Source organism: Neodiprion fabricii, chromosome 2, assembly GCF_021155785.1.
Source record: "Neodiprion fabricii isolate iyNeoFabr1 chromosome 2, iyNeoFabr1.1, whole genome shotgun sequence".
NCBI classification, from domain to species: Eukaryota; Metazoa; Arthropoda; class Insecta; order Hymenoptera; family Diprionidae; genus Neodiprion; species Neodiprion fabricii.
In genome coordinates, this window is record NC_060240.1 from 36522699 (window position 1) to 36550398 (window position 27700).

A 27700-nucleotide genomic window follows, 5' to 3' on the forward strand; every position below is an offset into this window, starting at 1 on the left:
GTGGTCGTAAAATTGTCAAAACTACGATTCGTTCAGCATCCGACTTATTCTCAATCTTGTTTCGTGTCTACGTTATTTTTTTTTTTGTTTCTAATAAATTTTTCGCACCAACTGCGATGTGGAACTCAAAGTGTTGGCATCTCTTTGAAAAGCGACCAACTTTGCTTTATTAACAGGCAGAGAAGGTCTCCTCTTTTTGAGGCGGGCGTGTTTTGTCTGGTTCCCCAGTATCAGCGTTGCTTTGTTCCTTTAACCTGATCCAAACTTTCTAATCTATCCTTGAGCTAGGCGGTGATGTCATCATAAAGGGTCCCGGTATGAATTTGAATTAATGTTAGAAGTTGGCCCGAAAATTAATCCTCAATTGAATTGAAGGTTCTACAACGGCGATACGAAATTAGTAAAGAGTACCTACCGTATAAAAAAAAAAACAACCTAGGTTGTTAACAAAAGTCAAAGCGAATATTATAATATGACGCAAAAGGTGCGAAGCATGGGGATGAATCAGGTTCTCCGAGTGTGCGTTGAACGAGCGAGAACATTAACGTAATGAAAATGACGCGACCGACATTCGCGAATCGTCTGAAAACCGCATGGCAAAAGAATTGCAAAAGGAATAGAATGAAAAAAATATATGATAAAAAAACTACAGACGACAAAGGGTGTAGCGAAATATTCCCTCGAGTGGCACGGTGGAATGAAAAGTCTCAACGCTTTCGGAATAAACATAATACACATGTACATATATACATATAATGTTGTACAGAGTGGCTCGACACGATTCGCACGCATAATCTGCAGCACCGCAGATGCAGATGGATGCAGAATATGCACGGATTAAAAGTCACCCAATTCGTCCCGCGTTCCACATTTGATTTTCCATCTTATCCCCTTTCTTCCCCCCTCGGATGTCCTCGTTTCGGGCCGGAATTTACCCCGGTACACCCGACATGCGGCATACATCGTCGTCGGTCGGTTTTCAGAGGGGTTCGGAACACCCGCAGGGTCTGCGGTTCTTAAGAGATTGCCCACCTAGTGTCGAATCACAAAAGTGTTTTGCCAATCCCGTCCCAGGTCGGAAGTCACGCTTACTTTCCTCCTCGAGTATAATACGCTAGTATACACACACACACACACACACATGCATGCACAAGAACTACGCCTTGCTTTTCCTACCCACCCATGACGAACACGGTCTGCAGTGTCTGATCCGGTCCTTGTAACAACACACGTGATACTTTATTCAAACGGCGCTTGCAGAAAAGAAAAACCGCGCCAAGTTTTTGCATGATTTGATCTGATGAAAAAAGCGTTTTCTTTTTCCCCGAGTTTTTCCCTTCTCGAGGGTACGCGGTTGACGAGAAACGATTCGGCTGACAAATATGACGAGTTACGACCTCCGTTTGTACGTAATACACCTTTAAATCGAGATACGAAGTCTGCGCAGAGCCGAGTTTTTACAAACGGCTGGAATTTTCTGTTTGCGAAATAATACCTACGCCACGCTAACAGGAATGAATTTTCTCGCTTTTAGCAAATTGGGCTCCGGCGAATTCCACGTCTGTCTCACCTCACGAATAGCTTGTAATCTTGTATTATAACCGTGAAGAACGTACAATATACAAGGTATTATGTACACATTCTATGGATATATGTTACGTGAAATGCTCAGAAATTTTCGAATGTAACGTTCGTTCTGCTGCTCGAAAACAGACGGAAAATTATGAATTCTCGTACAAAAAACTTGGCTGCGTCAGACTTTCCCCCCCCCCCCCCCCCCTTGAATACTGCCGAGCACGATTATCGCTGGCGAAATTTTACAAAAGCTGGTAAAAAAGAATACAAGCGTACAAAGCTGTTTTTGTTTATGCCTAATCACCCTTTAGGTGGATGAATTAATTATTCTGTACAATAAATATCTAGCCTAAGCGAAACGTTGATTGAAGAAAAAATAAAAAAATAAAAAAATTTGACCAAACATAATAAAAAATGTTGACTGTCATAAGTCTGGATAAATTAATTTTGTTATGCATAAATATGGCGTGAAATGAAATCATCTGCCGGGTTAAAATATGAATATAAAAATTATCTCCATCTTCCATATCTATAACAAGACAATAATTTATTCCTAATAATCAACGGAGCTGCTGTATAATTTTTATTTGTCAGCCGATGCGTGAAGATCTATTTCGTTCTGTTTGCAAAAAAATCAGATTACTTGACGCGAATTGATTTATAATTTTGGTTGTCGATAAAAAGTTGCAAGGTGTAAAAGTAAATTGATCAACGACAGGCTGCAGATGGATGAGCAATGAGCATGCTCGTTCCTTTTCTTTAATTTTCTTTCGTTTACGCTCATAGTCTTACGGGTTTATTTCCCCATTGCAGCCCTCTTCATCTCGGCTGCTTATAAATATAGCCTAGGTCTACACCGTGTATCAGGCTTCCGGTTGTTTGCCCGCGATATTCTTTCGCTTTATTGGTATCCGTTCAACCGACACTTCGTACACCTTCCCTGTGATCGATGATCAAATACTTGCTCGATCACACGGCCGACTTGTCATCGCGGAGCGCGACTTCGACTTCCCACAACGGCCATCATCTCCGGTATACATAATAATTCACTCGCTCTTAAGCAGGAAATAGCCCCTGAGGTAGCTAAGGAAGATGACGGAGAAGAAGAGATTCTGCAAAACGGCCGACGAAAACTTCTCGCATAGAATTGGGAGTGAAAATTTTCAGAGATGAATAAACGGAAGGGTCGCGATACAGAATTTTCAAAATTGCGAAAACTTATTCCGTGGGATTTCAAAACGTGCATAAAAACAATTAAGTACGAAAACACAAGGCATAAAATTATCTTTAGAATTCTGACAATTGTATGCTTTTATTTTCTACCTTCCGACTTTTCTGCACTTCGACTTTCTACGTTTACAAATCTATTGGATAAAATGAATTTTCGCGTTTTTGAAAATTCGATATCGCAAATCCCCGCGTAATTCATTCCCTCAATCGAATTTCCGATTTATCGGAACCCCGCTGTTCAATTTTCCGGAATTTTTCACAATGCCGGCGATCGATTACACGCGCCAACAGACATCCGGAAAACGAAGCGCGTGCAGAGCTGGCTCGGAATTAGACTTTAAAATCGAGGGGCGCGATTATTGTGCGTCGAATACTCACCGATAATGAAGAGAGCTTCGACGACGACGTCGCTGACCATCGTTGGCCTGTCCGTGTTGACGAAGCTCGCGTTATACGGAACGACAATCGCCACGTAGAAAGTTGCGATCAGGATAAGCCAATCCCAGCAGGACTTGAATCCACCGTAATGACTCAGTATAAATCTTGATTTTTTTATTGCCGACGTTTTGTACTCCGGAAGCGGGGCGGCAGTGGAATGAAGAAGCGTCTGTAAACAACAAACGTATATTTATGAAAAATCTTTCCCGTTTCTTGACACGAAATTTCGATCACAACGCGTGATTTGAAATGTTATAAAAATTTTATAATCAAGTCGATAACTTTCCGAAACAGTAATCAAAAGGGACTTACAAAATATTAAATATAAACTCTACCAATAATATTTGTACATCGTTTTGCAGACAATTTATTCATGAATATTCCGTGATCTGCGTGTCGCAAAAAATTATTTTGCCAAGTCCGATGTCCCGCGTTAAATGTACAATTGTATATTGATGTGTATTTACTTCGAAACGAACTCTCCCGTTTTAATTTATATCGTTATTTCATACCGGAATGTACTCGTGATCTTATGATTTTAAAACATTATCCATACCGATAACAGACGGGATTCGAATACGTTACAAGGATCAGAGGCAAAAAAAAACCGGTAAGGTAAACGATAAAGTAACGTGAAAAGCAAGGGACGGTTACAAAAGAAAATCAAAGATATGAAAAAATTGAATGAAAAAAAAAGAAACAAGATAAATAAAAAAGAATTAGGAAAAAATCAGCTAAAAATATCATCCAAGGAACACGTCGGATTCTTCATAACTGGGTAGAGGCAGAGAGAGTTGCGTTGTTAAAACGGAAGTTTAACCGTGTTTTACGTCAAAGTTGTAACACGTCCTTATTTCCCTTGAGATTAGGGTTTATACCCATCCCAGAAATTACGGGAGAACGGCCGTTCCATACGATATAATCGTTGAAATTACGCCTCGAACGTTAAAAGATCGGGCCTCAAATGCGAAGACAAATTCCGTTAGAAACTTGCATCTTTGTAATTTGGGGAGAAGAAATTAAATTTCCGCGATATGAATCGGATACGAGAATTATATTTCCGATTCAAGTAGATCAAAGCAAAAGAAATTTACGTCCATGCGACTGATAATTCCCCATCGAGTTGAACATACTTTTCGAAATATGCTTGTCAGTCGTTTTTTGATAGAACTTTCAAAGCTTCAATCGTTTGGAATCTCGGTACCTTTGAGTTGAAAGTAAGTCAGCCGACTAATTATGGACACTGATTCTGTGCTGTCTGCATATCAGCAGCGTTGATAAAATATCTCACGTACGGGGGGGGGGGGGGGGGAGGGAAGAGCTTAGCGTAATGTTCAACCCAAATCACTCTTGCAGGTATAACTTTACATGAGTTGATGCGAAATTTACTCAGATGCATAATTTGAACATAAACTTTATATGAAATCACGTTAAATTTTCAATAATCGGATTGCTATTAAAAATGTTCGGTTAAATAGGGTGATCACTAATTTTTTCATAACATTTAAATATCTGTCGACAAAAATCACAAGTTCATACACATATATTATGTGTAACACATGAAGCAATAACTGGCCTATATTTCTGTCAAGTTTCAAAGGCCTTTGTGGAAAGATATACGCGTTCCTTAATTCCGTATCCTCATGCGAGGTAAGATCTTTTGCTTTGACTGACTTTAGCCATAATGTACCTTTAGGTGTATATGTATACTTATTACTTATACATATATATATATGTATATGTATACGTGCGTGTGTATATGGAATTCGGCGTTTCACGTAGATTTTGTCCTTTACCTAAAATTATACTTCAAAGGACGCCAGCAAACTAATGTAACAAGACTGCATGTGTATGCGTGTGTGTATGTGTGTGTATAGGAATATATTTTCACTTGTGACACATCAGATGCCTGAATAATAATGTCAGCTTTTTGAGATGTGCTTCGTACATCAATATGGATCCCATAATTGTCGTGGACGATTGATTTTTTTTTACCATCACTGGCTGCGGCCTGTGAAATTTGTTTTCTTTCGTTAAGTAAAACGTAAGTTGAACAATTCGAAAATTTTCATAAATTTATGGTGTTACGAATTGAACCCAAACGAAGGCAAATTAATTCAATTGTTTGTACAACTTTTTGACTTTTGGTTATAAAACTCTCCAGTTTATTTAAAGAACGAGATCAACTTGTATACTGATTCTCAAGGTCAGTTTGATTGCTCGTTTCGTTCATCTGCCGCACGGTGGAAGCTGTCAATGAATGTCAGGTCAACAAGAATTTTACAACCAACGGCGTCCGGAAAAAAAAAAGACTTTTATATACACTTGGACGAATAAATTTTCGTCCCACTGAAAATATATACTATATTCTCTTTGTTCGCGGCTCTGCACAGACACGCACAGCTATTTGCCGACGATGTATATTTACAATAATATATATACATGCTTGTCGAGTGGTTTAATCAAGGGTGAAATGAAAAACAATCTATTCGAGATAATACGACGCGTAATTCACGCTATGTACCTGCGTATTTCCTGCGGTAAATAAATGTTTATTACCCTCGGAACTCGTAAGTGAATTAATAAAAAAAAAAAAAAAAAAAAACTTTTCACACTTACAACCACATTTTTTTGAACAATTTACCGCCGTCGAACACAAAAAGAAAAAAGAAACGTTCGGATGAAAATTATAGAAAGTTTTTTTTCACAACTTGAACTATGTTCAGTAAAATTTTCAAGTGAACCGAAAATAAGAGAGGAATTCGATAAGCGAGAACTGAATTTTGCTCGCGTATACATCGGCATGTATCTATTAGTATTTATATGGGTAAAATGTCAGAAGGATGATACTTTTTGAAATATTCATCAAGCATTACGTTAGAGTAGGCGGAAGTAGTTGAAATTTCAATTGGATTACAACCTCCTAGGTACGGCGAGTATTAGCGAACTGTATGGCACAAAAGTCATTCGCGTTTCGGAGTGCTGCAGAGTTTCCGAGAGTGCTTAGAAGCCCGTCGAGTTCGCATGCAGGATTTTGTTAGTGTTTATGCAGGAAGTGAATTTGCATGAGAAATATCGCGAGTGATTGCGAATTCCCCTGCAATTAACTGAAAGCAATATCTGGCGAAAATGGAGGAAATTTAACTCGTGTTTTAGAATCAAGGAGATACTCGGCAACGTGTATCGAGTGTTTAGAAATAGATATTCACCACTTGATCTAAGCTCGCACAAGCTCACCAATCGATGAATTTTTTATAGCTCGCTCCCTTATTTTTTAGCTTTGAAACTCGATAACAAACGATACTTGAGTGTTCGTTCTGTTGAGTACATATGTGTGTGTAATTCGATTTGATCTGTTCTCGCTTTTCCAACTACACGTTGATGAAATTATAGAACTCAAAACGAAATAAAAAAAAAACTGCAGCAATGTGGAATGAAATACTAATGAAATACTTCAGTACTGGTTTGGTAACCGATGACCATAATTTTTGTGAAACTTTTAAATGATTACAAAAATAGTATAAATTCTTGAATATTCTTTTGATATAATTTCAACCAACATGTGACAAATATATGAGATGAAACAAAAAGAAGATTGTAAATATTTCAAAAGTAGAAAAGAAATATATGTTTTTTCATAAGCTCTCTTCGCAGTTTTTTTTTCTTTTTTCCTAACATCTGACGCAAAAACTAAACGGTTCAGAATTTGCATTTATTTTATTATTTACATTCGAAAGATTAAAAGTATTCTCATTGGCTCACAGATTTGATCGATTTGGTAAACCGTAAAACAGATTATTACTATTTCAACAATGATTTGACTTTGTGCCGTGCCGCATTGCGTATTATTGCTCCGATTTTAATGTCGCACGAGGAAAAAGCTAAATACTCACGTTGTTTATTTTCAGCTTGTGTTTGTTGTCCTGTTTGTAATGGCCCGAGAGTTGATAGAGAACTGCTCGACTCCTTCTTCGTCCATAATTAGCCGGAGGGGCTTCCGGATCCAGGTTACCATTCGCATCTTAAATCGACGAAATTAGAAAATTATTCTGCGTCGTATTTTTCACTGTCTTACCGAAATCTGCGTCTATGTAGAAAAATCTAGGAGTGCGTTGTGCGAAATAGTCGTCGACAATTATCGTCTTCGACGAGGCAAAGAAATGAATTTCCGCGTAGCAACGAATGAGAAATCTGTGACAACCTCTCAAATTCCGAGATCCTAATCAATGAAATACCCGATACGATGAGAAATCTCGGGAGCAATTTGGAGAGGATCGCTGAAGCTTGTTACGAAGGGCGTGGAAAACGGTCCAAGTTTTAATTAATTGTCCGTCGACCGACACGTGAATATACATAGATGATATACTGTATGGGTGGTGCGTAATGGGTAGAAACTCATAGTCAACCGGTTCTCGTTTCAGGCTACTCTATCAGCCGGGATGAATACGTTAATTGCTTTCCAACACTCCGATAAGTGAACGGTATTAATCCGCTTATGTGACAGCGATTACACAAATATCCTACATACTGTGATACACGAATTGTGCGTGATGCGAATTACGGGTTTATTAAATCCGTGTGCGAATTAACCAGCGATTATACTTTGTTTACACGCGATACATATTTTTACATTGGTCGAGAATAAAATCGTAAGCTCATTGCCACAATCTTTATTCATTGCGGGGTTATTTTAAACTTCTGTCACAGCAATGCGTTACAACTGTTGAAATGGTTGAACTGGGTCGAAAACTCTGAATTTTTGTGGGCCGTGTTTTATTTTGCAAGCGAGTAAAAACAGGGTGAATTAAATTTTGTTTGCGCCTGAAACTTCGGCTACTTCAGTAGTTTACGGAAGTTCAATTATTCGTCTAAAACGCTTTGGAGTTCAGCCCTCCCCGAATTCGATTAGCGCGATGATTTACTACGTGAATTTCTAACTAGGGCTATAAAACATCTATAAACACGAACTTTAAACAGTTGCGTTCATTGCTCGGAAAAAACAAGCCAAACGATTTGAATCAACGTGAAACAAACGAGTGTACGTTCGAACTTTACAGTGAGTAGAAAAAGGAAAAAAAATCTCACTTCTATTATTTTACATTACAATTATGCATTTTCAAACGTGTTAATGTGTCGCATTAAGTTTTAAATCGGTGCTAATTGCTTGCTGGCATCGTGCGAGTCGAATAATCCAAACCGACAAATCGAATTCACCTGATGAGTAATCATCCGGCATATTGCGAAGGATCGAGAAGAGAAATTCTTGTTCTTCTATCTTCGTTCTTCAGGTTCGCTGTTATATTTTTGTAATAAAATCGTGTAATAAGCAAAGCGTTAGTGCAAACTCACCACTATCGTACAACTCACAGGGCTGAAGATTTTTCGCGTCTGTAATATCCTTGTGCGATGCGAGAAAGAGGACGACGTCTCCTTTCTCGTTCTTTATAGGCACGATGTCGAGGAGGCAGTTAAACGGCTTCCCTGCACATTCAATACCAATTTATTCTCACAATTGCTGCCGAAGCTTGTAGAAAGAAGAACCAACGGAGACGATGCGAGAAAAATTTCAAGCCATACAATATCGAAGTTATAAAACAAGAATTTATTTACAATTCTCCATTTAGTATGCCGGGAAAATAACTCGATGAATTGATGTGTCAATAGGTTTGTGAATTAATTCTAATTCACCTGTGTCGATGAAAATTAACTGAAATGATGCAAAGTAATTGAATTGTTGAGAATTAACTGAAAACCGCCGAAAAAGGATTCGAATTTGTAAGAACCTTCCGTACGTCGTAAATTCAAATATTTCGCAGACGAATATCTCCTTAGGCACAATTGTCCCGGCAATTGAATTTTAATGAGTTCTCTTGCCTCGAACATCTAACAATGACATAGCTCACTGTATTAAATGGGTAATTGCAATAACCCGGGATGAGCTAAAGCAGCGTTGAAAAATATTCCATTGAGGTAAAAAAATCCACAGCGAAGTTTTCAGCGCGCGATGTAACGCGGATAAGTTTTCCATCTTGAATGAAACTCGAAGAGTGCCTCGAGCCGCGTGAACTTGGAAATTGGGTTGAGTGGATGAAGCGAAAAAGATCAGGAGAAGAAACAAGAGCAAAAGAATCGCGGATGGAAAACTCCACTTGGGCTCAGCTTCCAATATCCCTGCAGATGTTTGCAAAATTAACTGAACCGAAATATATATTCCCGACTTACGTATATGCGATTACATGCACGTACACTGTAATCATTGGTTATCGGCATGAAACTACTCGAAGGGATTTGTTTTCCGAGTCAAGGATTATCGATACCGTGGAAAATGACCGACAGTCGTGAATAGAGCCAATTATTCGTTACGCTGAACTGCGGGATTAATTAACGAAGACCGCGGTGTGAACATATATGTTATCTACCGATGTCCAATCGGAATCTCGCCTGTTCTTCTGCGACCGTAGTTTCGAATGATCGAAAATCAATACTTTCTACATCGTACTAAAAATTTCGCACACTCAACAGTTGTCGGAAGCGATTTTCCGGCATGTTTGCTTACCGGTTTTCTTGTAGAATACAACCTCCATCTTGAGCTCAGTTTTGCTCTCGAGACTCTTGTCGATCATCGCCTTCTCCTCCTCCGTCGTGTCTGGTCCATAGAGAAATTTGCACGCGCAGCCCTTTTGCATGATTTGGGCGCGCGCGAAACCCGTCAAGTCACAGAATCCATCCGAACAGTAAACGATCGGATAAATCGAGGGAACTTGAGCATTTCCCAGGACGAAGTTGCTGTCTGAAATGAAAAATATACAAGGTGCTTTTACAAATTTTCATTCGATAACTCAATTAATCGATTCACTACACTTTTCTCGGGATGAATAGAAGGACTAATACCGCTGTTAATTCCGTCTATTCGACACCCTTTCGTATTCGATTAGTCGAATCACCCTTCAATTGGAAACACGTGTATTATACGTATACCTTTAGGAAAGTCCAGTGATAATTGCATCTCCAATCAGTGAACGGCCTAGGAATACATTTCCACGAGCTTAACGATATTATACCGTATATATATTTATATACGTGCGCATGTGTGTGTGTGTGTGTGTGTGTGTGTGAATGCCCGGCTGGAAAAACACGTTAAAGCCAGGGCGACGAATATTGTTTTTCGTTCGCAAAAATCACTCGCAAATAAAGTTTCATTTTATTACTTAATACCAGCTCGCCGTGCATGTACGCGTGTATGAAGCGTGTAAACGGAACGCCAGATAGGATCGCTTTCACAGCGACGGTGGCTTTTGCGATGTTCGATCAATTACTGCAAACCGCATGACGGGAACAAGGATTGGATTTCAACCTGCCGACATGCGTTCTGGAATAATTCCGCAGTGCGTATAACTCTCTCATCTCGGGTAAATTTTTCTTTTCGTCTTTTTTTCATTTGTCTCTAACACCATTTCGTGTGGATAGTTGACTCGAGAAACGGATAAGACCCTCTGTTACCGAGACGAGATAGCAGATTTCTGGGATAGATTCACGTGACATAAATAATTGCTCCATTACGTGACTTGTCGGATGACATGTGGACCAAATTGGGGAAATACGAGAGGAGAAACCGTTGAGTTATGGTTTTGGGTAGCGGAAATCTGGCTCGGGAGATTATTTCCTCTTCATAGTACTATGATCAATGGCCTTTGGAACGAATGTACTCGTTCCTGCTGTAAATTGTCCGTTCTTGAATGGCAAAGTCGAGACAAACAAAATGTAGAGGCGATAGCGTTGATTAGCGTTGATTGCGGGAGAGAGGCAGATGAAATGTCAGTTACGTGAGGCTCTAATTAAACTTTTATTCCCGAAGGCATTCATTGACGAGAAGTTGGCGAATTAACCGAATTTAACCCAGCTTAAAGTCTACCTCGAAATGGTCAAATGTTTTGTCGATTTATATTATATATTTGGAGGGTTGGTACCGACTCCTACAAATTGAAATAAACTTTTTACACACCTTTCGCATACATGTGCAGATGGTGGATTAATATGGGAAGAGAAAACGGCAAAATCGCGTTACTTTTAACCTATCCTCGATCATTCACGAATCAACGAGGCTTAGCGACGAAAAATTTAAGAAAAGGACTCTACTTTTTTTTCCTGATCTTCGTAAAAGTTGTGAAACTTCTCAGAAGTTCTCAGATAATTTTTTAAGGTATTCCGTAGACAGGAAGAAGTTCCAGAGAATGTGAAAAAAAAGCATTTCCGTAATCGCTGCGGCTTCGAAAGAAGCGATAGAAACGGTCAAGGATTTCTTCGGCGTGATAAATCGCCAAAAAGCTCTCACAGAGAGACTGCGGAAGACTCGAGAAAAGATTCGTTAAATTTTCTTCACAACCCGATGTTGATGGATGGTTATTTTACATCTTTTAAAAACTTTTTCTAGAAGCCTGCTCTGAATGCTCTCCGAGAATCTCCGTAATCAAAGTGTGCTAATTATCTCGACAAAACTCGGATGCAATATTTCCGCCTACAAACGGTGTTGCTTTTCTTAAAATGAGCCATCAATGCCGGATTCGGAAACGCACGTGCAGGAACTGATCGGAAAAATTGATCAGCACCGGTTCCGGGCAAAAGTCCCAACGACGCCACGCCCTCTGCCCTGAAAAATTGCTCCGAGCTTTTTCACCCGTACCTAATTTCCCATCAGAGTCACGGAAGCGAACGAACGAACCCCTTCGGATCTACAATTATCAAGACTATACATCGTCACGTTGAAAAGGAGCGATTCCGACTCCTTTCTGCCGCCTTTGTCGCCGGATGATCGGACGGTTACAGCTTAACCGATTTTATCCCCGGTTTTCCTCGCACACTTTGTTCAAACAAAAGGTCAAGGTTCGTATGGGACTGACCCTTGCCTCCGAGCAACGCGTAACCAGACCAAGCTGAAAGCTCGGAGGCGTCAGACAATGGCCGAAGCATTCCTCGTGATGATTTGTTGCGAAGCCAGGAGTAGCTGCGATTTTCTTACCCCATATTTTACCGTTGAATCTTGATCTCTGGGCCGCGAGTTTATACCTCGCTTACTTGTCCCACAGTATAGTCTAGTACCACCGTGAAAGAAAATGGGCGGTGATTAGTTACATGAAAGATTTTCGAGTCGGAACGTTTGACGATTGATGAATCGGAACCGCGGGAATTTTCCGGCAAAAAAATTTTTCTCCTCCGCAAAGATTTTTCACTCGCGCGTTTTGCGGAAACGCAGAGGAAAAAAACAATCGGGATCTTTGCTAAGCCAGAAGTTTATCATCAGAACGCTTGAAGGGCTTGAGAATTCAATTTAGGTATACTTACGCAAGATCTATGAGATGTGAGACCCAAAAGTCTGCAAAGTTTCGTACTTTTATTACCTACCGTTATTCAACTCGAGTAGGGTTATGAATTTTCCGACTTTACTCGCCTTTTCATCTTTAAGCTTTCATGTATTACGAAACTTGTGTCGTCTAGAATATATTAAAATTCCTTGTTTCGAGGCATATAAACCGGAATTCGGCAAAACAAAACTTTGCCACTTTGCCGCGTAGACGAGAGGAAATAAGACGGAATAACAGTTTTTTTCGCGATACTTTTCATCACCGTGAAAAGGCAAAAGCCTGTCAATCTGTCCGACAGGCTTCCGCGATGATATCGAAAACGGTTGAATTAAAAATCAAAAACTGACAGGACGTGGCAGCCGTACGAAGAAGTATTGAAAGATGAGTAAAAAAAAAAAAACAAGAAAATTTTTTGGCAAATAAAAAAATTATGAAAACTGTATAAATGAAATAAATAAACTCGGAAAAACCTAATCGTTCCTTTATAAAAAAAAGTAAGAAAGAGGAAAAAGTATACTTTTGTCGGTAAAACATTGAAAATCGATTAATTCCCGGTAGAATCGTAAGTTCAAATTGAAAGGAATATGACAATTTTTGACGCCTATAATTCGGTTGTAAAATTCTGTAAGTTTCAGATTTTTTCAAGACCGACATCCGGACTGCTAGTTTTCTAAAAACGTAAAGATTCGTTGGAATTATAGAAAGCGATTTTCAACTGATTGCGAAACCGATACATTTCTTATTACACAAAAGGTGATCAAAAGTAAAATATGAAGAAAAACAAGTTTGCGAGAGGGATTTTGAGCGAGTGTAAAACCGTGCGCACGCAGAATGCAATTATGCGGTGTACGTAGGTAAAAAGTTTTTTGCAAATCCTGAGAGCCGGGGAAAATTTCGATATCGAGAGCAAGTTCATAAATCTCAACAACGGAGAGTTTGCCGGCGTCGACAGTTCTTACGGTATAACCTACTAACAGCTGCGGGAGGGTCGAGTGTTCTTTTACGAACTGTTTTGATAAAAGTTAACAGCCGTAAACAGTCTTGAAATAACGATGAATCAAAATACACCCACGACTATTTCCGTGCTAACATCACAAGCACCGGCTCTAGCTGTCAACCTCCGTTAAAGTGTAAAGCTCTGTATAAGCAGCGGGGATGCTGCTGTTCCGCATAGCATATACCTATTTATAGATCATCGCTAGATGATTGAAAAAAATATACATATATCGAAAGAAGTCGAATCGGGCGGGAAATGAGGGTGAATGAATTCCTCGAATTAGGTTTCGATCATTTTACCCATCGTATTTAATAAATCGCACGCTCTCATTTTGTTACGCAAGGTAAATGCAATTCATCATACGCGATAGAACTTCCTGTGTACGCATGTGTTTAAACACCGTTAGAGTTTATCTCATAAGTATGATGTATCGCCGAGTGAAACTATTTGGAGCAATGTATATATCTTTGACGTGAAACACGCTGGTTCGCGGTCACAGATAAAAAAAATTTGATATTTGGATTTTTTTCATCCAACGCAGCCGCACTATGCGTTACCCGTCGTGCAGATAAGCCGTTCGCACGTGTACCTGCAAGCACTATATTTGTTTTACACGAGAAAAATCAAAAAAAAAAGAAATGAGAAAAGAATATATGTACAACAATATGTCGAAATTATTCGAGAGCGAATCTGCACCGAAACCGATCGGACAGATCCGATCTCGTCGACGGTGTGAGGCGGTAATCGATACGAATCGCGCATGCGGGTTGCGTTTTCAGGCCAACGCAACGCCGAAGTGCGTAAATAAAGGCGATAAGACGACCAGATTTTAAGCTGGCTTTGACATTGAAATTAAAATTCTGAAAAATCCCATGTCTGGTAATTATTTGAGCTTAACGCTTTTCGTAGCTTGCGATTTAAACGCTGCAGTGGGACGTATTTTTTACATATCCAACTGATACAATTTACCAGCAGATTGGCTATTCTACAGAGTTTATTGTTTCCGTCTCGCGGAAAAATGCTGGGAAAGTCACCGCGGTAATTATTTGATAAAAAATGCGTACAAATTATGTTTCACGACAATTTTCACCAATAATAGAACTCCGTTAAATCTTTGCTTCTGAAACTAATTGTTGTCAAAATTACTTTACTTTGGAAAAAGTTGAATCATAAAGGTAAGTTAGCCGCTTATTTTGTATTATAATATACTCTCTTTCACAACTCTGTTTCTCTTTAGCCTTCCGATAATCACTTCGCCGGTTGTACACGGAAACTTTTAAATGGAGGTAAGATTATGTTACGTTTGTTGTACCTCTTATTAAACAACGTATATAACTTCGGTCTGCTTTCAGCCGAGGCCAATGAATGTAGTCCGAAATCCGAAGGGGTGAAAAATCGAATTTTTGCGCCGCGAATACGCTCGGGGAAATCTGTACCTCGAAAAAATATTAAGCCTTCGATAATTTTACTTGCAGGATCAATTTTCATTCGTTGTCACGTACAACAAGGGCGCAGTGGTTTCATATACGTATTATTATTTTTATTTCATTTTTTCAAAATTTCACAGACATGTCCTTTACTTTTTTAATCTCATTACTAACAAGGGAATTCCGGACCAAGGGATCCGTCTGCTTGTAACGTTCCTTTTTCTTTTTGGGAAGTCATATCGTGGATCGAATGACTCGGCAAAAAATCCGTGCCTCTTACGTGGATCGCGAAAATAGCGTTACAAAACCAGGGTTAACGAGCCTTGTTCAAACGTCTTCGGAATTGGAAGTTTGACCTTATCCGACAAATGGCTTCCGGTTTATTTTAAAGTGCTAGTAAGCATCTGAAAGTTTCTGACGAGCCACGTTTTCAGTTATAAAAAAAATGTTCGACTCCAATTACCTGCAGTAGCGAACAGCGAGCGTTCCTATAATTAAGGTCGGGGAGAAACTCGGAAAGACGAAAAACCAAGTCGAGAAAAATAATAACTCGATAAAATTTCCCAATACCTCAGCTAAATTCAATAAATTCTGTTATCTCCCGAATCTCGAAATCGTTTAAACATCTACGGAACGATACGCTTCAATTTCCTTCATCGCAATTCAGCTCGTATAATTTAACTGTCCAACCAAGTGAAAAGTTGTCGGTATATATGTGCCCACGTGAAGGGAAACGGGTGTTGCATCGTATTGTTCCACCTGTTAAGTCTAAAGTATGTAGATATCTCTGTGGGGAGATAAATTTGCTGTTGCACTCTCCCTAGTTGCAGACAATGCAATTGCAAAATACGTAGCGTACCTTCGGAGTCAACCGTTCATTTACATTCCTCCAGAGACGCGAGAGTTTGCACGCATTTTCGACACTCTCGCACATAGTTGAATGAAAATTTCACCCCTCCGAGTGGTGTCACTGTCAGTTTGAAATTTGGGTCTCGGAAATCCTGACCTTCCATTTATTTATCGGCCAGTTTTTTTGGCCGTCGCTCACGCGGGTCTGAGAGATGAAACTAATGAAAAATCGTTTGAGGAGTGACAGAATCGAGGCTTGCACTCGGGGTGTCAAGGGTTGGCTGCAACGCTCGCGATTTCGATGCTCCAATCTGCCGATGTCATTACATAATCACCGACGATAATGACGATGATGTAGCAGTGCCGAAGCAGAACCGCATTCCACGGCTTAAGATCGCACTCTGACCTATCATCTCGGCTTTGGCTGAACGCTGCTTTCGATCAATCGATAGACGTTAGGCGGTTAAGTGTTTGCTCGTGTCGTTATCCCTCGGGCAATTTACCTCCCGGCAACGCGAGATGTTGAACGTTGAACGGTCGACACCTACACGCGGAACTGTTCAAGTCTGGAATTAAGCGATTCAAAGTACAAGGAGTGGTTTTTTGCCGGTCAGTAAATTGAGCCTCTAGAAAATGTCAAGGGCGAGCGAGAAGCTCAGGAAAAACACGGCCTGTACGTACCGGCAAAGTGCGAATTTAGCTCAAGCTGTTTTGTGCACACTAAAGCTGACTGCGTGATTCGTTTTTCTCTTGCGAAATGGCTGTGATAAAAGTCGAGTATTAAACTCGGCAGACCTTGGCTGTAAATGAACAGTGATTAGCTCGCGAACGACGCGTCTGCGAAAAAAAAAGGCGAGCAGAGGAAAGAAGCTTTGAAAACGTAATGGAAGTCGGGATAAGCCGGGTGGTGAAAGAAGAAAATAAATAAATAAATACGATGAAACTTAGAACTATCAAACTGAGCTAGATGTCTTTTACTGAGGAAAAATTGCCATCGTTACAATATTTCATTATTGCTTACATTTTATAGGTTGATTACGAGAGATTACTTGACAAAAAATTTTACTTTTATTAAATGGTTTCTGGCAATTTCTGCAATCCAAAACGACTTCTCGTGACTACCAAGGACTGCTAATGCAGAATTTTATTTCAATATTTCTGATTTCAGTGTAATTTCGAAAATCACGAAATCATTTCGAATGATATTGACACCAGGATTCTTTGAGTGAAACACCCTTTGTATCAAGCTTGAGCTTTGATTGTACACGAATCGGATTTTGCTGGTACGGATCCTCTTATAAAACAAGATGAAAGGAAAAACGTTGCTAATTACAAATTGATGGAACAATTCGCGGAAGCTCAACCTTGATACTTGTACGGAACGTAGAAGGAAGAGACGATTTCGAGGCAACGGTGTGAGATTAAAAATTAAGCCTATGTATACGTAATGATTTTTCGCCCGATACGTTACCAATCAGTTTAAAATCGTGTCAACCTGGGTGTGAAATTTTCAAAAGGCAAATAGGCATGGGTAGCTGGCGATGAGAAAATTAGTCTTAAGAGAAGTTTGATTATTCAGATTACCGGCAAGGAACTCTCCAAGCTAATCCACGTATTTTCTTACCAGGTATATAATTTCAACCCAGGGATTAAATTTCACGAAGGACAATTATTCCTTTGTTCCCGGCTGAATTACGTCCGGCCGACTAATTGCAAGACGGCAGATCCTTCAACCGGAATACGTAACGAGAATTAAGAGGCGAAAAAATATTTGGGACACACAACGTCCGCTGTTTTGGTTTCGGAAAATCACCCTGAATCCAGACGCGAAACCTTCAAGATCTTAAGGTATTATTTCTTCGGCAAACACGCGCGGCATTGTTAATGTTTCGAGGCATAGTATAAATAGCTTTGGTATCGCTCACGGCAATTCCCTTGTACACTTTGTAAACCGGCATTTAATTACAGAGACGAATCACCGCCTCTCGTACTTTGGCGGCTTGGCAGGATTGCTGGGCGATATTCTCGTGAATAATCTCCGAGTTTATAATATAAAATCAAAAGTTGTTATTACCTTGTCAAACTTTCTTGTTTGCCCGTAATGGAGTATTTATAAATCGCAAATCTTCGCGGGCTTTTACATCGCTCATTTTTATTACCTGATACAGCCGAATTTTCTCCGACAAATCAATTACACAGAATTTTATTCGCAACTATTTCGCAATATTTCACGCTCGTTTCAAATTATCCAAAAATTTCCATGCCATTTCGCACGACGCGCGTTAAAACTTTTGATAAGAAATAAATAACTACCTTTTGACGAATTCCTTGACGTGAGAAAATTGAGCAAAGTTTAACAGCAGATGGGCCCTCGGTGTAAAACTGACGACCAAAGTAAATTGTGAAGGGGAAAAATACGACTTCGTAATCATTGTCATTACTGAATTCCACTCTAATTGGATAATTAACGTGGTACCCTGACAGCGAGGTATGAAATTAGTGTCCTAAATTTGTGACGAGGAAGAAAAATAATTGATAATTCATGACGTATGACGTGTGTTGAAGCTACGTTTATTAATTGATTTTCGACGCTTATGCATACATGAATAGTTATCATAAAATGATGGACAGCTATACAGTTTAATTGAGTTAATTAATCGAATTCCTGACGGACCGTGAGGCCGTAGCTTCGCGAGCCATTTGAAGTAGAATATTTGCGGAGCAAAAACAGAGACGTAAGTTTCTCATTTCCTTTCATTTTTTATATCAGGTCTATACATTTTATACAGGTACGTAACAGCTCTGTCAGCCCTCAAACGCAATTTCTGCTTCCCTTTTAAATACGCGCTTCCCTCCCACTGTTGACTTTACAAACTCAAGTGAAACTCGGGCTGAAGTAACAGCGTAGTGATTTTTTTCTCTCCCAATTTTTACCATACAGCCTTGCAGGCTCTGCCGATCGCTAATTTTGTATCCATATTCATCAAATTTTTTTCCTCACTGCGTTGAAAAAGGTGTATAAAAAAAGTGTTTGCAAAAAGTAAAAAATAAAATTTCATCGTGATTTGTCTGTTCTTCTCGTTTTTTTTTTCCTCCTCATCACTTATAATTTTCAGTCGCAATCATTAATCACGATTAATCTATTCTTTCAACAATCCACGTAAATCAATAAGCTCGAGACATTGTGTCATCTGACTGATTGCAAGTGATTTTATTTTACCCACAGGTCCAATTTACAATTAACAGTACCTACAGCCCGCAACAGACTTTGATATCTGTCGTGGACTGTCATCCATCAGTTTCAGCTTTGTGGAGCTCACTTCCAGCGCTTCCGGTATTCCGGTCATTTGGTTCATAATTGCGCTCCCTCTCCCCCTTGCGTTTAATTACTTTCGGGTGCAAAACCGACCCGGAAAATAGCCGAGCATCCCGCTAATACTCCGATCAATTAATCCTTGAAAACCTTGAAATTCATATGACATTACCGATATTCGATCATAATTATCAACAGAATTTTAACCACGTTGAGTTCGTGAAATCATTTCGAATATCTGCGATGACGACGTATCTGCGAAGAGAACACGCAGATGTTCTTCGGTAGTAAAAATCGGTATCAGATAAAAACGACGACCTGACACAGCTGCCGCCGTAATGTCGAGCTCTTCGACTCAGCAATTTTCCACCATCCAGCGATCGGGTACAAACGTCGTCTGGCTCGAAAGCACATCACGCGTAATTTGTCTTCTAGAATTTTCAGCCCGATCGGCAAACGTCGATTCCGCCGAATTTGCAGTTACCAGCCAGGGAATTTCTCAATTCAATTCGTGAACGGAACTGTTTTCTTAAATTGTCGAAACACGCGATTCGGTCAGACCCTCCCATTTCACGACCCAAATTTAAATCAAACCCTCGTGCAGGTATGTATTATCCACTTTCCTCCAAACCTTATCCCGCGAATTTCAAGCATCATTCTGTCATTGTAACAGAGCGTTGCGACGGCTCGTTTCGAAATTAACGTGGGCGCGAGTTGGAAATAAATTGCAACTGTCTGCCAATAAAGCAGTAGCAGCTTGTCGTCGAGTATAGGCGGTAGATATTGCATAATGAAGAAATCATTCACCGGAGGGTGAAAGTGTATATAAATATTGTCTGCCGTTGTTCGAAGAGTGATTAATGAAAATTCAATAACGGAACGTACCGCGGTGAAAAATGATCGATTTACGAAATAAAGCTGATCAGCAAAAATTGAAGGAGAGTAGAAAAAGCCGATTCGATAAACGATACTACACAATGGCTGCACCGCGAAGTCGTAGGTAGAAAAGCGTCTTGGCGACTCTCCTCTTTAGAATAATTGATAAATTGATTCAGTGCGCCGCCTTGTTGTTTCCGTTGATTTCTACAATTGATTAAAATTCTACAGTCACAACTCGTATAGTTCAATGACGGAAACTAATTTCGTTTAAAAGCGGGTTCAACCGCTTGACGTAATTCAGTTTCAAAATTGATTAAGATACGCGTTTGAACCGTACTGCGGTTGAACCTGAAAATCATCAACTTTCATTATGCGAGTTTACATTTGGCTAAATAATTCGTACGAAACGCCAACGACGATCACAATGTTATAATTACGGTTAATCTGATTATTTATCCCACACACCTCTGCCGTGTGGGGAAATTGCACAAGAATATCGAGTCGGGTGTAATATTTGGTACGTTGATGGCTGTGCTGTTTCAGTCTTTTACGACCATTTAATACAGCAGCGAAAGCTGAGAGAGAACTTTGTCGCAAGTAAATTTCAACGACTAGTTAAATACAGTTACGAGCTTTCGCGGTGCCGTACGAGATTTTGATATATTCTCCCTGCCACGGCCATCACTGAAATACTCGTAGATAATCCACGTCTCACAATTCCGTTCAAGTTTTACTGCACATTGCATACGCGTAAACAGTAATGTTTATTACATCGGACAATTTTCAAACGGCATGCTTCGCACGGTTGGATTATCCAGTTGTGAGCGAAATTCGAAGTCGAGTACAATATTTAACTCTGTGAAGTTTTGGCACGAGTTTGTATTTTGCACCAACAGAGCTGAGATGGCTGAAAATTTTCTCTCTCGACTTTCTCCTACAGCTGCACCTTGCAATCGAGTCAACATAGTTTTTAATAAAGATGTCACGCGATTCCTTTCTGTCTAATTTATTTTTCTCTAGTTGCAAAACTCTAAAACTGTAAAACATCTTCAGACTACGCTTTAACGCCCTATACACATAGACTTTGTATTTACAGCACAAACAACTTGAATCTTAATTAAAAACTTTTCTCATGCAAAAGTCCTCGCTAATCGGTTGAATCTTAAACTTCGTTTACAACTTAGTTCGAAACGTAGGTTAAACGGAACTGCGAAATTACCTGCATAAATCGCATAAATGCACAATTTCAAATCGTGAAATTATTCGCCGGTAGATTAGAACAATACCCGGGGAGGAGATAAATAGTTGAATATATTATCCCCGTACCTTTCGCCAGGATTGCAAAATATCACGATGCGTGCAGCGGCGCGGATTCGTCACGTGTAACTTGATCCTCGTAATCACGGGAATTAATCAGGCCCTCTGCCGTTTACAGATCCGTTTTGCACGTATAGACTTACGTATATCAACGTATATCCAAGGTAGAAATTGAGTGTAACCTGGACTTGACGAACGGAGGCTAATTCAACTGGGACATGCTCGAGTCTCTTTTTCTTCTCATGTGCGCAAAAACGTATATTTATTCAATCGTCATTTTCACTCGATTTAATAATTGTACCAAGCTGTTTCACCTGTTCTTTATTGGTGCCTAAATGATGAATGAAAAACAGAGTAGGTTATTTAATTATAATACACTGAGAAAAATTTCATTTCTTATTTGTAATCAGGAAAATTCGGTAAAAAACGTATCGTTAAAAAAAACTGTTTGAATATTGTTGAAATTACGAAAAACGAGGTACGCGTAACTATTTTGCCCTATTAACGATCTTTTTTTGGCAATTGCAACGCAAAATCAGTTTGTTCGGTTTAATCTACTTTTTTTGGTTCGATAAGGTTTTAACATCAATTTATTGTTGCACAAGCATTAAATTTTCGGAACAGTTACAAGAAAATACAGTAACAGTGATGATAATGAGAAAGAATAGTAACGGATACTAGACTTCCTGGTAACGGCCACAAAACTAATTTTCTTTTTCTACCTAGAACGATATTTTGTCGATTGTGGTAAAAAATGAAAATAGTCAAGGACTGAGCGGTAACCGCGACTAAACATTTCTCTCAGTGTATAATTAACAAAGAGATCGCCGTGTAAGCACAGAAAATGCGCGACAAGACGTAGCGCAATTTTCTTCCTCACAACTATTGAATTTTTCCGCTCATCATTCGTCGAGGACGTGATTTCCAGTCGCCGCAAACCGAGAGCACGTATACAGCGGCCTGCAGAACGAAGGACGAAGGACGAAGGACGAGGGACGATGTTTCACCTGGTACTCGGTGCGAGTCTCACCGCGATACCCACGTATATTGTAATATAATAGTATCATCGACATTGGGAACGCCCTTGCTGAGTGGAATAGAATGTAGGTAGGTGTTCCACCCCGATCATTGGCATTGGAAACGGCACGGATAGATTACAAGGGCTGCGCGTGACATTCGCCGGCTGAAGAGAGACGCCGAGGCGTGCCTACGTGTCCGACCTTCGGAGAGTAAAGGGGGTTGGTTTGATCAACAGGCGTGACGAGATCGGCGGCTGAGAGACTGTTAGGCACGCGTGACATCCGCTGGCTCGTACAAACTGTATGTATAATGTATGTGCATATACGTAGAGGCATGTGTGAGGCATTCCATACCGATTCGACCTGGGTCTAACCCTCGACCTATCAGATTCGGTCCATGATTTTTCTTTTGTCGATTCAACTCTAAAAGGCGCTCGGATTCTTGAGTCGCATTTTTAAAATAAAATAAAATAAAATTTCATTATAATTTTTCCAAATGAAAGCATCTTAAACTCAAATTCTAAAATATCTTTCGGACAAAGATGTTTATATTTTGCAGAAATTATAAATAAATCAAATATTATTTAAAAAATGTAGGACGCATATCTCTTCGTATCATTCTTTACAATACCTGTAAATGAAACTGGGAATGCCAGCCGGATTTTCCACCCTACCATCTGCTGGATACATATTACGAGTCAACAATGTATGTCATTTGCAAACAATTAACGGGCCACGTGTAACGAAGGGATCTCTACGTGTGCGCGATAAATTTCTACCTCCAAACTACAAGGTGCATTGGTAGGCAGTTTTTAAACCTGCCGCTGCACAACGGGGTCACAAAGACCCCGACAGATCACAAACTGCGCAGCGTAGGAGTTAATTTTGGATCCGAAAAAAAATTTCTCACATTCTAGTCTCTGATGAAACGTATGGAAATTGAAAATATTGAGCAACTTTTGCACGTGAAAAGCATAACGAAGGACCCTATGTTGTCCTAGATAATTCAGTAAGGAGAAAAAGGAAGAACAACATTTTGGGACCGTCAAAGATCGGGTCGCGAGATGACGCAACGGTTCCATTCGTTCGGCCTTCTCACCTTCCCTTTTTGAATTTCCCTGAATTTCCCCGAATTTCCATTAGGCGCCTCACGCACTCGTGCATGTGGATTCCAAAGCCCAACCTGTCGATTGAGCTGTTCCATCAAGCTCTGTTCATTACGTCAAGCTCGGGCTTTCGTGGCCTTGCGAAATTCTTGGCGGAAAAGTGCAGCGACGTCAGGGTTGTCATGGTTACCTAACCGTAGGCAAGCCGCACTAGTGAATTTCATTACATGGGGTAATTTTGCGTGCTGTTCCCGTAGGTGGAGGCGGTGATAGAGGTTCTAGTAGGTAAAGTCTTCGAGGGTTGACGGTTGTTACCGCAATGTCTAGTTCCTGGTCATGTGGACAATATCAACCCCGGGGCATCAAGCCTGCAGGGCATACAAGTGAAAAGAATAATCGCAAAGTCTTTCTAAAGCAGAATTCTGACAGTCTCGAGAGTTCGAGTTTGCATTCGTCTGCAGGTGACGTCTACTTTTACGGGATAAGCGTGAATGAAGTAAAATTTCAGGAGATCAGAGGAGTATAAGAATAGAAATTAGTCGATAGGCTGATGCGCGTTATAAAATTTTTTTGCAAATAAATTACTTTTTCAGGAGCAGTTAAATTATACGCTGTATTTTGCCGAGTTATCAATCCTGCCGTGAAATCTTTCTTTCGCAAAATATGCGGGGAGTTTTTTTCTCAACTCTTCTTTGGGATAAAAATAAAAAAAAAAAAAAAAAAAAAACACAGCAAAAAAAGCTTGCGAAAAACGTAGACAATGAAGAGCTGCAGCCTGCAGGATTCTGGTCGAACAGAGGATGAAAATTGTAATTTGCAGGTGAACGTACGAAGCGATGGTGATCCCCGAACGTTGAAATTTCGAATGAGAATATATTTGATCTATGTAAGATCGCACGATGACAACGAGTGGGTGTGTTTCAATTTCACATTACCAATTACGTTGACTACGGTTGGCTGGATTGCTGCTGCACAGGGTTTGTAGTTGAACGAATGAAGTTACTCAGCTGACTATATACGCTGACTGCAGCGAAAGTAAATATTGAATTTGATCTCGAGACAGCTCTGCGAGCTGGTTATACGTTGCACGCATTCGGTTAACTACCTTGAGTAAAGTTTATCCGACACGATGCAGCTCGCAGAGTCAACATTGCAATTTCCACATGCCCGCTGCTCGTGTACGACCCCAAAACCACAACCTAAGTACTAATTAAATCATTCCTCCTCGTCTACCCTTTTAGCCGCGGGCTATTTATAGATTCTCGTTTTAATCGCCATTTTGAAAGGTAGAATTACGCGCGTCGCACTTTCCCTGACTTCTAGTCTTTGTTATACAGCCAGTGAACTCGAGTGAATAATGATCTTTCAACCATGCTGTTACAGCTTCTATAGCTGATGGTGACATTTTTACATCAATTTATCTCGAGGAAAATAGATATTTTACTTCGTCAACATACCGCAGACACAGAAACGGCTGTGTAGAAATTTCACTTTTTCGAATAGATCGTAGGCAAATCCGCCAAATTGACGAAAAATACACTCTCATTGTAAGAGTTAGCCGTTGAAAAAATCGAACTATTTATATCGTTTAGCGAAAGGAAGCAGAATAGTGATACTTTTTTTGATGTATTTTATGACGCAGATTGTAGAGTCGTGGTGGTTTCGCGTAGTCTGTAGTAGAGTAAACCTTTAGTTGGTAATAAAAATATGTCAGTTTCAAAGCCGAGGTTAAAAAAGCTAACGTCTGTTTGGATAGATGGAAATATTTTACGACCCATAAAGAGTAACAATTCGTTTCTGTTTAAATTTCAATGAAGATGTATAATATATCGAGTTATAGATACGTTCCAGCTTCCGACCAGCCATCGATCTCCACAAATCATCTTGACGAACGTTGTTGATGTAAAATAAATCGAAGTGTCCGTCATTCCGAGGAAACGGCGTTTCGGCTTCTTTGAAAAATACCGCAATTAGTTTAGCTCTGCACTGACGCGTGTAAATGATGAAACGAAATCCTCAACAGGGTCTGAACTTTGCGAGACCTCAACAAAGTCGAGGAACTTCACTCGCTACGTACGTCACGTAAGGCGGGAGCCAACTTGAGACACGCGATGCTGTACGTAAGAAAAAAGCTGCAGCTTTTGCTTGCTCTGGATGCCGCAAGAGAGAGATGTACGCTACCTCTGAAAATAATTCTTCGTTACATGATTTTAAGCCCGCAAGCTTTAAGTCACTCGCTGATTGAATTACCGCCGTCTAACTGCGCCACCGCATTAAATACGTTTAGCGATGAAAACTTCATCTGGATTTGCGGCCAACCAGAACGAATACTCGTTACAACACGACGGACCCGTTGAATGACGATTAAGTCTAGACTGCAATTTACCATTTTCCAAAAAAACGTCGCCCTTGGGTATTCATGATACTTTGAAACTGTCGGTTCGAATGCATAGAATCTGTGCGATGCTGTATTGATCTGCGATCAAGTTACTAAATGTGATAAAAAAATGTCTAATTGCTGATCTAAACGTCGATGAAACAGATGTAAAAATTCCCTTGTGCAGAGATAATTTCAGCAGACGACCAGCACGCAGCAGTTCCTAATCATCGTTGAACCGGAATGATTTTCAGAAAGCCTGGAGAGCTTTAGTCGAAAGGTAATTCTTCAATGCTTGCTCATTTCTCACTCGAGATCGTGATCAAGGACTCTGGATTTTCACTCTGTAGAAATAACAGAGCTGCTCGTGTACGTAAACACGTACGACGTCGCTTTCCAGACGAGAAATTCCGCGAAAATGAAACTCACGATAAACAAGAGAGGGGCGAGAGGAAAACCTGCAGAATCTTTTCGGGCTGGCAGATGTTACTGGACCAGTAAAACGAGGATTCGGGGGCAAGAAACGTTAAGGGTGACTCTTGCTGCATGTTAAAGGGTCCTCTAAAAGCGAAAGTCGTTCAAGCAGGCAGCAAGGTATGAATTTAAGGACGAATGGACCGTACTGTCTGAATTTTGAGTTAAAGGAAGGGAGAAATATCGTTGAAAAACATATTATATACATTTGGATGTACGGTGAGAAAGTTGTTTCGTTCGCGTTTATTCTCGCTGACGCAAATAAGATAGCTGGAGATTTTTTAAACCGTTTTTTTCCGTCGTTTTTCTGGCTTTTGATTCAGACGGTACAGGATTAGAAAAATTTAAATAAACATACCGTCACAACAGATGCATTTTATATTTATGATATTTGTTATATTTCGGAATTTTTATACAAATTGTATTTTGTACTTTTTCTTTCATTAAATAATACATTAAAAAAAAATGGTTACATCAACCCAAAAATATTGGTGAACCTGCCGGGACATTTTTTTCGTTCTAATCGCGTACGGCCAATTAATTCAGCTATTGCTCGTATGCCGGATAATTGGAATAAAAATATTTTCTGTTTCCACAACTACATTGCGCGCCAATTCGCCACTTTCCCAAAGCGAAAAAGAAAAAACGCCCGCCTCCTTATTGTACAACTGATTGCGAATGGTGTAAAAAGAAAAGTAGCAGATATGTGTGGATAAGAAATTCTAGATGTTTCCGCTCGTGTGAATCCGACCCCCGCTGCCGCCTGCATCCAAGAATTGGCTAGACTTGATTCAGTGGATAAATGACGAGGGAGAGAAAGGAACGAGTATCAAACAAACTCAACAAATATTGATGCCGGTAGCTGACCATCCGAGGATTCGTTGAACGATCCAGGTCCACGTTACACGCCTCGAGGGCAGAAGTCGTACTAGTGAGGAGGTGAGAGGTTGAAGAGACGAGGGTTGATTTCAAAGGCTGTGTAAACCATTGCCGGCGGAGTGTTTTTTGTCCTGAAAAAAGGGTTGCTGTTTTTGTTATTGTATCGTTGCGCGTGTTGCAACACCGCGAAAAAACGTTTCATCACAGGAATTTTACACCGCAATTGACAAATCGTCCTGTTTCCGCGGAGGGATCAAGTGTTGACAGGAGTCCGGTGCGCTCGGAAATTATAAGGATGACCGGCGATTTTTCGCGAATTTTCATCGCCTACCATTAAGCTTCATTTTTCATGCTCAAAGTCGGCGCGGACTCGGGATAAATGACTGGGTACGAGAAATAAGGCTCGACAAACAATCAAACTTGAAATTGCGAAAGCTGATGAGCCTGGGGTATAAATCCCT

The 27700-nt window shown here is 40.0% G+C and overlaps 1 protein-coding gene across 7 annotated transcripts in view; it reads right to left on the reverse strand.

Annotated features, from left to right (window-relative positions):
• LOC124175454 (potassium voltage-gated channel subfamily H member 8) overlaps positions 1-27700 on the reverse strand; it is an 80714-nt gene that overhangs the window by 12741 nt on the left and 40273 nt on the right. For all 7 annotated transcript variants that reach the window (XM_046555731.1, XM_046555727.1, XM_046555724.1 and 4 more), the window contains 4 exons: positions 9800-10033; positions 8593-8724; positions 7137-7264; positions 3184-3412 (listed from right to left, as the gene is read on the reverse strand). In XM_046555731.1, coding sequence (XP_046411687.1) covers positions 3184-3412; positions 7137-7264; positions 8593-8724; positions 9800-9929 — 619 coding nt within the window. In that variant the 5' untranslated portion in view covers positions 9930-10033. The remainder of the gene's footprint in view (positions 1-3183; positions 3413-7136; positions 7265-8592; positions 8725-9799; positions 10034-27700) is intronic.